The sequence below is a fragment of the Oncorhynchus kisutch genome, linkage group LG6 (assembly GCF_002021735.2).
Source record: "Oncorhynchus kisutch isolate 150728-3 linkage group LG6, Okis_V2, whole genome shotgun sequence".
Classification (NCBI taxonomy): Eukaryota; Metazoa; Chordata; class Actinopteri; order Salmoniformes; family Salmonidae; genus Oncorhynchus; species Oncorhynchus kisutch.
In genome coordinates, this window is record NC_034179.2 from 51,246,362 (window position 1) to 51,259,381 (window position 13,020).

General features: G+C 46.2%; 1 protein-coding gene across 6 annotated transcripts in view; it reads right to left on the minus strand.

Moving 5' to 3' along the window:
* The window catches only part of LOC109892955 (rap guanine nucleotide exchange factor 6), a 135,912-nt gene that overhangs the window by 48,828 nt on the left and 74,064 nt on the right, over nucleotides 1–13,020 (minus strand). For all 6 annotated transcript variants that reach the window (XM_031826911.1, XM_031826908.1, XM_031826909.1 and 3 more), the window contains one exon: nucleotides 2,277–2,408. In XM_031826911.1, coding sequence (XP_031682771.1) covers nucleotides 2,277–2,408 — 132 coding nt within the window. The remainder of the gene's footprint in view (nucleotides 1–2,276; nucleotides 2,409–13,020) is intronic.

The following is a 13,020-nucleotide window of genomic DNA, read 5'->3' on the forward strand; positions in this document are numbered from 1 at the left end:
ACAGAGAGAGACACACAGAGACAGAAAGCGAGAGGGGGGAGGGGGGGGGCATGCAGGTCTCCGAACAGTTGCCGGGGCAGCTCTAAACTGACAGGGACATCAGTTCCTGCTTGTGCAGGAGACTGAGCCAGAGCCATCCACTCCCCCAGAGAGAGAGGAGTGGTGGGGTAGAGGTACGGCTGGGTTAATGATGAGGGTTGGGGTGGACTGGAGTTAAAGGTAAAGGTGGGTGGGGTTAGCGATGATGATGCAGTAGAAGTAGGGCGGGGTCCTGTGTGCTCTGACCTTTACCACACAGCGCGACAGGAGGGACAGAGGGGCCCCTCAGATCCACAGGAAGCCCAGCCAACACACACTATAATTAACCAACCTGGACGGAAGGGAGAGGAGGAGAGGACGTGTTCTTTCCACCATCGCTGCCATTGAGCTGGAGAGGCAGGGGGTAGCCGGGGAAGGGTGGGGAGAGGGGTGAGGAGTGGCAACAAGAGGGCTAGGGAGAGCTGGGTCAGTCAAGCTGGGGAAGCCTCAGATGGCAAAGTCAACCCCTTTTCTTCCTTCCTGCTTTACACGCAGATCCAGTACATTCACCAAGAAAGCATTGACTGACTTCAAAGTCATACAGTATTGAGAGGACAAAAAGGCTAGGAGCATTTACTTAAAAATAATGGAACTTCAAAAGCTTTTGAAATGGGATGTTATAGGCCTACAACCAGGGTGGGAAATAGATTTTTTGATCCAACCGGCCACTCAGATTTTTAAAAAAACTCTAATTACCCCAAAAATGTAATTTAAATAACGATGAGCATGCTTTCTAACGTTTCAAAAACAAGAAATGTATTACTAGTAAGAAGTAACCGGGGTATATAGCTTCATTTCATTTACTTATAAAATAATAACAACAGATAAATACTTCTACAACTGAACATCAAGTCCTACAACTGAACATCAAGTCCTACAACTGAACATCAAGAGCCCTGCCACAAGGAGTATATGATGTGCTCCTAAGTAGAAATGTAGAAGCACACAAATACATCTAGGAGAATGACAAAGTGAGTGAATTCAAGTTTTTGGGCGTGTTCCATGCTCAATCAATCACAATCATTAGGCGAGACAAAAAATGTCAACTGGCCTTTTAAGGAACGGGCCATTACCGTGGTAACTTGGGCACTAGCTTGTGATGAAAAAAAATGTTGGACTGCAATGTCTTCCTAGCAGCAGACAGTTGCAGCCAACTCAAACTAACATTGTAGTGCTGAGCGATTAACGCTTTTTGAGGTCATTTCGTTGGATTATACTTTAAGAAATTATTATATATATATATATATATATTTTTTTTTTAACATTACATTCACTATGCATCATGTGGGTTGAATGCTGTAACACAGAATACAACTTTTAATAAAAGTCCCATGATGTTAGTGATGCCCATTACTGCTTATCACTTATTAACCATCATTTATTCACATGACTTTATTTCAGCAAATATTTAATTTGTTATGTATATTTGTTTTTTTTATGACTTTATTATTTCATTCTAAGTCATCGCATCTCTACAGAGCTGCTGTCTATGCTGTCTGAATAAAAGTTATTCAAAGTAAATAAGGCGTACTTTTATGACTACTGAATACCAATACCTCACGAAGCAACTGCTCTCTATGTATCCCCTCTTGATTGCGTGTTCTTCTGTCTCTTAAGTAGCAGGCATAAAAGAAACACAGACCGGACAAGTAGGCTGCAAAGGATTATGGTCATTGTAGATAATTAGTACGTTTTGTGTGCTAAACTATGTAGAACATTGGCCTGTTGGAAACTACAACTCCCTACTACATCGCAGAGTTCGGGCATGATCTGATTTCTCTCTAGAGAAACTGCAGCGCATTAAGCTCAGAGGGAGAAAAAAAACGAACGAAATTCAATTCAAATAATTGAAGTGATTGTCAGAAAAATAACTGACATTTCGGATAATTGTTCAGCACTATAACATTGAAAAACAACCTAGAATGTGAACAAAACAATGCTACCGGCCAAGAAGCACGAGGACAATGTCACACTTTCTTGCCTTTCTTGTCAATTCGACCAACTTCTACATGTGGGCAGAAAAAATTACGTTTTCCCAAACACTTCATGTGACTACCCGCCAACGTGGCGGCTGAAATATGCATTCTTACCCCACCATTGACAAAATCTAACCGCATTTGGCAGATGATCATTTTAAACCCTGCCGACAAACATCAGCTCAGTTTGAGAATGGTGAATTACATAATGTGTGTATAGACCTGGTAGATGTCTGATAGGCTACTGCTCCCCGAATCACTGGCGATGCTGCATCCTGATTGGCTGGGCGGCACGTGCATCCCCTGGCTGTGGGGGTGGTCAGTAAGGTGCATCTTGTTGAGGTCTCCGGGAAGCTGCTCAGACACACAGACAGGAAGAGAGGACAGCTGTTTATACCACAGGACACATACAGATGAACACGCGCACACAAAAACACACACAGACACACAGACACACGTGTGTTGTTGCAGCTGCCTTTGTGCGGTCGACTTGGCAGCATGAAGCTTGATACGAGAGTAGGCCACATCATCAAAATACAGGAGGGGGAACGAAGGCAAAACTTGAGAGGATTATAAATAAATGGGAAGCGTGGCACTGACCCTCAGTGAAAGGTCATACTGCTTGATGGTTTGAGGAGGAAAAAAGGGTGTTATGGTTGTCGGGTGACCTTAGGGAGACTGAGACAGTGTTGTGACAGTAAATCTGGACCAGTGACTGTGCCACTAATTGCACCCTTTTCCCTATTTAGTGCACTACTTTACACCAGGGTGCCATTTGGCATGCACACACTGGCTTGGCCACCCAAACTCCTCTTTCTTACATTACCTACCCAGGCCCACTGTCTGTCTGTCACAATGTCGGTCATACCGTTTGTCTTCACTCAACAGGCACTGATCAGCCGCTATGATACAGCCCTATCAATATGACAGGCAGCAGCTCACTGAATGACTTAGTGCCTGGATGATTTCTCTAACACACACACACACACACACACACACACACACACACACACACTAAGCAGTTTGATCTCGTTCAAGCTTGACGACTTCGCTTGGAAGCTAAACGTAGGAACGCTCTTAATTAAAAAACAGAGAAGAAATCTATTTGTCATGAAAACATTTAGTCGGTTACTCCTTTCATAACAAAGACAGTAAACCAATTTGTCCCCTGGCGAAATGAGAAGAGGATGAAAAAGATAAGCTGTAATTGAAAGAAAAATGTATCACTGCCGACGTTCTCTTTCAGGACGCAGATTTGTTCTCTGAGATGTTATATAAACAAACAATCATCAAAGCCATAAGCTACAACACAACACATCAATACTGATCACCTCACAAAGACTGGAGGACAAGATAAACTGCCAATCAACCTGAATAACGCCACAACAGCCCAGTGTTTCATCAACCAACCAAGCAAACCATCCCACCTATGAGAGACTCAAGAAACACACTAGTCCACAAAGGCCAATCAATCCAAAAGAGACAAAGAGCCGTCACCAATGCCTTGCTAACAACCAAACCACACACATCCAATGTGACCCAGTTCAGCTTCTATAGTCCATTGATCAGCCCAGCGTGCCCAGGTCTTACCAGTCCGCAGCGGGTGAGGGAGCTGGTCCGGTTGCATCGACAGCGGGTGAACCTGCAGCACACTTCCTCCATAACCTCTGCGAGCTTGGCGCTGCCGGGCCAGACAACAAGACACTCACCCGACGCTGGCGCCAAAGCCATCGCCGTGTCACCATGCAATATTAAACAAGTTAAGTCTACGGTATGTACGGGTGGGGGCTGGGCTGCCCCACTACCTCTACAACCCATCCCCCACAGGGCTGAGGAGTAGGGCTGTGACGATTACAGAATATGAGGTGAAGATTCATTGTCATGTAAATGTACGCGATTAATGTCAGAATTGTCTTTTATTTTTTTATTACAATTTCATAATGCCTATTTGCAAATTCATTGTGGTACCCCTAACGAATACAACACAGCTTTGGTGACAACCCCGTCTTAAAAAATAATAGTTTTGACCACTTGGAACGTTTGAAAAAGAAGCTTCTCCTCCCATCTGTGCCGTTCTGCTCTTAAAATGATTACCAACTTTACCCTATTCATGTAATAATGAAAACAGATCATGGGTAAAGTAAAGTTAAATCTCCCCTACACCAAAAAAGGAATGTATTTAGACGGCTATTCTGCAAAAAAAATGTTTTATTATTGTCTGTTATACGATTATACGATAATTGTGGAAGCCCTACTGGGGAGAGTCCATCCACCAACCATGAACCAGCAAACCTCTCCAACACACACTTGAGAGAAAACAGCCTGTACAAGGAGAGAGGAGAGCCAGTTGCAATCATGAGAACGACACTCTACTCAATAACACCTAGTTGGAGCTGCAGAAATCATTCACTGACCAGAAGGTTAGACAAATGGTCATTGACCAGACAGACAAATAGGTCTCCTGGATGGGCTGGGCTCTCCCACCTCAGTCCTATGTAAAGAGACAGGCTAGTGGGGTGAAGGGGTCCGGACGGGGCTGTCAGAGTAGCCTAACTATGAAAAGTGTTGCCAGCCAAACAGGGGCCGGTTGCCAGCCAAACAGGGGCCGGTGTTTCTATTAGCGCTAGAGGGGCGGTCCATTCTGTTTATTCCACAGCCAGGTGGGTCAATATTGATTGCTTTATGATGGGGTCAGGTTTCAGACAATGGCCAATCTCCCCCCTGCATCCATTAAACAAATCTATCTGATTCCCAGAGGACAAAACTAATGTATGCATCCATCCTCCATGGCCTCCAACCCATGAAAATACATATAGGATCTCTATGCGCCAACCACTCAGGTTAAAACTCACACCATCAAACCACAGCAATAACAATGCTGCAATTATCTACAATGCTGCAATGATCTACATTGCTGCAATTATCTCCAATCAGGAGCATTAGTGGTGACACCAGAGCGGGTGTTGATGTCACGGGGCACAGCAGCCAGAGTCTTATATCCTGTGGACGTCGTCTGATGACATATGAGAGGCAGTGGGAGTGTGGGATTGGCTAATGAGGGCGCCAGGGGGACAAATGGACCAATGAAAAGGGACGACCTCGCTAATAGCTGCAGCCTCGTAGAGCTAATTTACATTTCACACCAACAGCAACTTAAATCACACTCCAGTCCCCTCCCACATACCACCGGCTGGGGAGGGGCTCTCCTCCCATTCTGCTCATGAATTAATGACGGCCGTGTGGGGTGATTAAAAATGAATGATTGCCTCCTTCTGCTGTATGAATTCATCACATCAACAAGGGGACGCGAGTCGAGCCCGGACCGATCCTTTAACGCTCATCTCCAAACATACAAACATAGTCTGAAGAGTCACAACAGAGAATTTGTCATTTATTCACTCGTGTTCCAACCTTTTCTTGAAAATACGACTATTATACTGAACTCACTTCATCTCCGTAGACTGGCTACAGTAATTAACTGTCGCGGGGTTGAACCCGCAGTCGCCTTGTTCCCGGGAGACCTCGCCTACGTCCCAAATGGCACCCTAATTCCCTTTATGGCGCACTACTTTCTGAACATGTCTCCGTTAGCCACTACAAAAGGGAATAGGGAGCCATTTAGGACGCAGGGATGGTATAAAGCAGTGAGAAGCCGTTTGAGTGTGATGCTAGTAATGGCTCTGGTTCACACAGACAGGCTAACGGTCCAGAATAGGCCGCTCCATCAGAGGCAGGGGAATTAAGGCACCGCTACAGGATCCCAGCAGGGGCTCAGTCATTAAAACATAGTGGAGCTTCCCAACTACGAACTAACTGCCTTACTGCTCCAGCTCACCACAGCAGGGGAAGGCTAGCGTTAGCCTATTTACAGAGACTGCTGGGCGCGTAGCATTTTCAACAAGCATGGATCCACGCCATTTCCTTTCCCAGCTTTCATCCAAGGGGGGGTTTCAAAACATCATACTCTGTTTGATAGGAGAAAAATCCTCCCGTGCCAAAATGAAAGATATTCATCACAGAGCCAAGCAGTCCATGGAGACAGAGACAGGTTGGCCTGAAGGGTTGGCTGTGCTCGGGGTTGAGGAGGTAGGACATCTGATGATGTCACCGGAGCCGTCAAAATAATTCACTCCGGTCCCCTCCCCCTAGCGTCAATTACACTCCCAGACAAACATTTGTCACCCGGAGGATTGGAAGGTCCCTCCTCCTCCCACATGGCGGCAGGGCGGGCACGTTAACCCTGGGCTGACTTTGAGCTGCCGCAGAGGGTGTGGGGGGGGGGGGGGATGAGATGGATCCATTTTAGATGTAGAGACTGAGAACACTGGCTACAACTGATCTGATCTCCATTTCCATTTCCTATGTATCAAGACAAGAGGAAACCGGTGTTGGCGCTGTATTCATTTTGCCGCAGTGCACTTAAAGTATACACTTAAATGACTAAAACCAGAGAAAGTTTGTAGAATATATTATTTATATGTAGGTCAATAATATTATCTTTGAAAACTAGAAATCGCCTAAATAAAAAGTTTATGCGTTGAAACCAATAAAATAAAACAATGAATTTAGGAGTACTTTTGGAATGGCTGGTTTACCAACCGGGAATGCAGGGCACATGCCCAGGGGCCCCAATTTAATTTGTTACAATGTTTAAGCACAAGAACACAGAATGCCCAGTGACATACCCCACCCCACTTCCAAGACCCTTGCTAAAATAATCTAGGAGAAACACTGAAGGAGTACTGGTTTAAGATACCAACAAACTGTCCCAAAGCCTCAGCCATAGCTATTTGTATTTATTATGGATCCCCATAATAAATGCCCCTCTTCCTGGGGTCCAGCAAAATTAAGGCAGTTTATACAATAAAATAAAAAAACATGACAATACATTCACAGATTTCACAACACACTGTGTGCCCTCAGACCCCCTACTCCACCACTACAGTACAAAAATCCATGTTTACGTGTGTGTATAGTGTGTATGTTATTGTGTGTGTGTTTTTTATTTGATTTATTTCACTTTTATTTAACCAGGTAGGCCTGTTGAGAACAAGTTCTCATTTACAACTGCGACCTGGCCAAGATGAAGCAAAGCAGTGCGACACAAACAACACAGAGTTACAACAGAGTTAAACAAACGTACGGTCAATAACACAATAGAAAAGTCTATATACAGTGTGCGCAAATTAGGTAAGATTAGGGAGGTAAGGCAATAGGCCATAGTGGCGAAATAATTACAATTTAGCTATTAAACACTGGAGTGATAGATGTGCAGTAGATGATTGTGCAAGTTGAGATACTGGGGTACAAAGGAGCAAAAAAATTCTAATAACAATATGGGGATGAAGTAGTTGGGTGTGCTATTTGTAGATGGGTTATGTACAGGTGCAATGATCTGTAAGCTGCTCTGACAGCTGATGCTTAAAGTTATTGTGGGAGATATGAGTCTCCAGCTTCAGTGATTTTTGCAATTCATTCCAGTCATTGGCAGCAGAGAACAGGAAGGAAAGGTGGAATTGGCTTTGGGGGTGACCAGTGAAATATACATGCTGGAGCGCGTGCTATGTGTGGGTGCTGCTATGTGACCAGTGAGCTAAGATAAGGCAGGGCGTTACCTAGTAAAGACTTATAGATGACCTGGAGCCAGTGGGTTTGGCGTGGAATATGAAGCCAGGGCCAGCCAACAAGAGCATAAAGGTCGCAGTGATGGGTAGTATATGGGGCTTTGGTGACAAAACGGATGGCACTGTGATAGACTGCATCCAATTTGCTGAGTAGAGTGTTGGAGGCTATGTTGTAAATGACATCGCCAAAGACAAGGATCGGCAGGATAGTCAGTTTTACGAGGGTATGTTTGGCAGCATGAGTGAAGGATGCTTTGTGTGAAATAGGAAGCCGATTCTAGATTTCATTTTGGATTGGAGATGCTTAATGTGAGTCTGAAAGGAGAGTTTACAGTCTAACCAGACACCTAGGTATTTGTAGTTGTCCACATAAGTTGGAACCGTCCAGAGTCAGAGTAGTGATGCTAGACGGGCGGGCAGGTGCGGGCAGCAATCAGTTGAAGAGCATGCATTTAGTTTTACTTGCATTTAAGAGCAGTTGGAGGCCACGGAAGTGTTGTATGGCATTGAAGCTCATCTGGAGGTTAGTTAACACAGTGTCCAAAGAAGGGCCAGAAATATACAGAATGGTGTCATCTGCGTAGAGGTGGATCAGAGAATCACCAGCAGTAAGAGCGACATCATTGATGTATACAGAGAAGAGAGTAGGCCGCCTAAGAAGTAGTTGGTGAACCAGGCGAGGCAGTCATTTGAGAAACCAAGGCTGTTGAGTCTGCCGATAAGAATGTGGTGATTGACAGAGTAAAAAAAGCCTTGGCCCGGTCGATGAATACGGCTACACAGTATTGTCTTTGATCGATGGCGGTTATGATATAATTTAGGACCTTGAGCGTGGCTGAGGTGCACCCATGACCAGCTCGGGAACCAGATTGCATAGCAGAGAAGGTACGATGGGATTCAAAATGGTCAGTGATCTGTTTGTTAACTTGGCTTTCGAAGACCTTAGATAGGCAGGGTAGGGTAGGATAGATATAGGTCTAACAGTTTGGGTCTAGAGTGTCTCCCCAGTTGAAGAGGGGGATGACCGCGGCAGCTTTCCAATCTTTGGGGGATCTCAGACGGTACGAGAGGTTGAACAAGCTAGTAATAGGGGTTGCAACAATTGTGGCGGGTCCCAGATTGTCTAGCCCAGCTAATTTCTCTTAGCTAGCTAAGAGCTCTTTCAGAACATCAGCTATCTGGATTTGGGTGAAGGAGAAATGGGGGAGACTTGGGAAAGTAGCTGCGGGGAGTGCAGAGCTGTTGACCGGTGTAGGGGTAGCCAGGTGGAAAGCATGGCCAGCCGTAGAAAAATGCTTATTGAAATTCTCAATTATCGTGGATTTATCGGTGGTGACAGTGTTTCCTAGCCTCATTTTTGGGAGTTTGTGCTACAGGATGCAAATTTCTGTTTGAAAAAGCTAGCCTTTGCTTTCCCAACTGCCTGTGTACATTGGTTGCATATTGCAGGGTCTATTAGATGCACTGAAAAGTTGCATATCGCAGGGGCTATTCGATGCTAATGCAGTACGCCACAGGATGTTTTTGTGCTGGTCTAGGGCAGTCAGATCTGGAGTGAACCAAGGGCTATATCTGTTCCTGGTTCTAATTTTTTTGAATGGGGCATGCTTATTTAAGATGGTGAGTTAAGCACTTTTAAAGAATAACCAGGCATCCTCGACTGACGGAATGAGGTCAATATCCTTCCAGGATACAACAGGCTAGGTCGATTAGAAAGGCCTGCTCGTTGAAGTGTTTTAGGGAGCGTTTGACAGTGATGAGGGGTGGTCGTTTGACCGCGGACCCATTACGGACGCAGGCAATGAGGCAGTGATCGCTGAGATCCTGGCTGAAGACAGCAGAGGTGTATTTAGAGGGCAAGTTGGTTAGGATAATATCTATGAGGGTGCCCGTGTTTACGGCTTTGTGCTTATACCTGGTTTGGTTCTATGATCATTTGGGTGACATTGAGGACATCTAGCTTAGATTGTAGGACGTCCGGGTGTTAAGCATATCCCAGTTTAGGTCACCTAACAGGACAAACTCTGAAGATAAATGGGGGGCAATTCATTCATGGTGTCCAGGGTGTGTGTATCTGTGCCTATGTTTGCCAAAGTGGTTGGCACACGCAGTTGTGCCAGTTTAGCTTAAACCCCCCCCCCCCCCCAACTCAAATCAGGTGGGTTAGAATAGAGTGGATCTCTAGAGGTGTCTGCTAGTCAGTGAGGAGAGGGCAGCCATCGGACAGACACACACGTGATGAGTGTTGTTGTAGGTAACAGGCTTGCCAGTTTTATGGCCGGGCAGCGGGGCGGAGCACTCCGAGTGAAAGATCAGGCTATTGATATACTGTCAATTTACTCCACTAGCCTTTCAGCTTTCCATCCCTCCCTGAGACCCAAACACCTAAAGCAATGACGGTAACCCGAAATAAAACGAGCATCAATCCTGGCTGCCACCCCCTCATGAGGCTAACTATAATGGCACAATAGACGGATGCACTGGAGGTAGAGTTGCAACGCATCAGAGGACGGGAGGTGGAGACTAAACACTGAGCCGAATCTCAAAGCCTCAGCAACACAATAGTCATTACGCATTCTATTTGGGTGGCGGAGAGTCATGCTAATTAGCGGCTTATTATGGACCATTGACTGCTGAGTTCTCCTGGAGGACAGACATGAGTAACACACTAAAACAAAGAGATGGTTGTAGAAATGGATTTGGCCAGAGGAGCCATTTCAATAAAAAAATAGCCTGTAGAAGTTGTCATTCTCTCGGAATTGGAACATCTGAACAGTATGTCTGAATGATGACGCCAGCGCAACGTTAGAAAGGGACACGACATGAACTTCGATGGCACGCCAGTACCCATGAACCAGAGTCCAGCATGTGCCAACCACTTGGCAAACAGTGTCATTGTTAATGTCATAATCTCAATTCCAAACCAAGCAAGACATACTGAGAAAGAGAACAAATCTCCAGTATTTCAACATGTTACGCAACTGTTATAAAGCCAACACAAGTTGAGAAAACAGTACAAGGCACACGTTGTAGGTCTCCTTTGATGTCGGTCAATTCTGCTCCAGAGTGGCGCAGCGGTCTAAGACACTGCACACTACAGTGCCTGGTTCGAATCCAGGCTGCATCACATCCGGCTGTGATTGAGAGTCCCAAAGGGCGGGGCATAATTAGCCCAGCATCATCCCGGGTTTGGCCGTCACTGTAAATAAGATTGTGTTCTTAACCGACTTGCCGAGTTCAATAAAGATTCAATAAAAAATATATTCATTCCATCTTTATTTAGAGACCGCCCTCTTCCACTCATGGCATCACAGCCAAATGGAGCTAAATGCTAAATAAGTGTAGTCCGAAGTCAGGTGTGAGCAGTGCCTTGCACACACGCCAAGAAGGCACGCACGCACACACATGCAAACACACACGCGCTCCGAGAAATGCACACACACACTCCGAAGAGCACACGCGCACACACAGTCGGAAATTAGCCCTGCGGCTACAGACCGCTTCGGTTGGCTCAATGGTGTTAGAGAGGTACAGCGGACCGGGCGCCAGCATGACGTCCCACACGTTAAACTCTCTGTGAACCAGCCTGCCCTGAGAGCATCCTGACCCTCCGCTTCCTAACACCTTGACCTTTTCCCCCGCTACCAAAACACCTGCTGCACTCTCACACAACAGAGCTATAGAGAGAACTAAAGTCTCAATTAAGATACGAGAGAGAGAGAGACGCAGAGAGACAGACAGAGAGAGACAGAGAGAGGGGGGGGGTATTCTCTTTGAAGAACCCCCTTTCCTCCTCCCCCGCTCCCTTTGAAGTGAACACACGGGGCTTCGGCAGAGAAGCGACTGCGGGTGAGAGAGAGGTGTAATGATTTGAACTTGGAATTGGAGGTGACGCGTGCGAAGACAGGCGAGGCGGGCAGGACTGGGCGAGGAATAGACAGCGAGAGAAACAGAGCGCGAGAGAGAGAGCAGGGGCCGTGCCACGCAGAGAGACGAGAGGAGAGTAGGGAAAGGCTGTCAGGAAAAGACCCTCACATCTCTCTCCCTCACCCCGCCGACGTAATGAGGACTGAATCAAAGGGGTGGGAAGTTACTCTCTGTGTCCCTTTGGTTATACGCCAACGCACAAATCACAGCCAGCAGCATAAAGCATGACAATCAAAGTAGTGTCACATTTCATATCACAGGCCGGTCATCATCATATCGCATTTAACTCTCATCTTGAGAGGCTGCTCCTTGCCTAGCGTCTAGCCTGGCACGAGTGTCACAGTCCGCCTGGCCCCAAAACAGGAAACAGTAACACCAAAATGTTGTCATTATCCTATCTTAGGGAGGATGTTCCTGGTCCTAAAGAGATTCCAGGGAGCTGAATCACCCCCTTCCTGTGTTGTAACAGAACAGAGTCAGAGGAGGAAGGGTTTGGCTTCACTTTGGAGCGGGAACGGACAGTTTTGTGATAGCCAGGATGTTAAGTGGCGGCCTGGTGCTGTTTTTGGCCCCGCTAGCAAAGGGCTTTGACTTTTGACCAAGGTAGAGCCTGGAGTCAGTCAGAGTGGCAGCCAGGACTGACTGACAGACAGAGCATCAGTCTACGGGTGACGCTGTCTCTGTCTCGGGTGTGACAACAGTGACTAATAGTGTAAGGTCATCCATGTTTAATCACACAGCTGGAATTACACTACACAATGGATTACCAAGTTGTGTGTGTGTGTGTGTGTGTGTACAGGTTTAAAGGTATTGCGTAATCACTCATTTAATTTACCCTCTTCTGCTGGTCAGTGAGAAAATTACATGAGGTCAAAACTCTAAAGCGAAGTATTCCTGTATCTTCCCTATTCAGGAATGGTTACATATTAAAATCTCCTGGTTCATTTATATCTATGTCTCAGAGGGATGAAGGATGGGTACATTTCCCTGCCAGTAAGGTTTGATGTGTCTGTCTCCAACATGAATATTCATGGTGTGGCATGGCTGAGACCTATTGCAAACCTCCTCCGTCCTCTCGCCCTGGCCTGTGTCCCATACTCAAACAGCACTGGAAGGGAGAGAAGAGAGAGAGAGAAAAGAGAGAGAGAGAGAAAAGAGAGAGAGAAGAGAGAAGAGGAGAGGAGAGAGAGAGAGAAGAGGAGAGAGAAGAGGAGAGAGAAGAGGAGAGGAGAGAGAGAGAGAAGAGGAGAGAGAGAGAGAAGAGGAGAGAGAGAGAGAAGAGGAGAGAGCGAGAGGAGAGAGAGAGCGAGAGAGAAGAGGAGAGAGAGAGAGAAGGCGAGAGCGAGAGAGAGAAGGCGAGAGCGAGAGAGAGAAGGCGAGAGCGAGAGAGAGAAGGCGAGAGCGAGAGAGAGAAG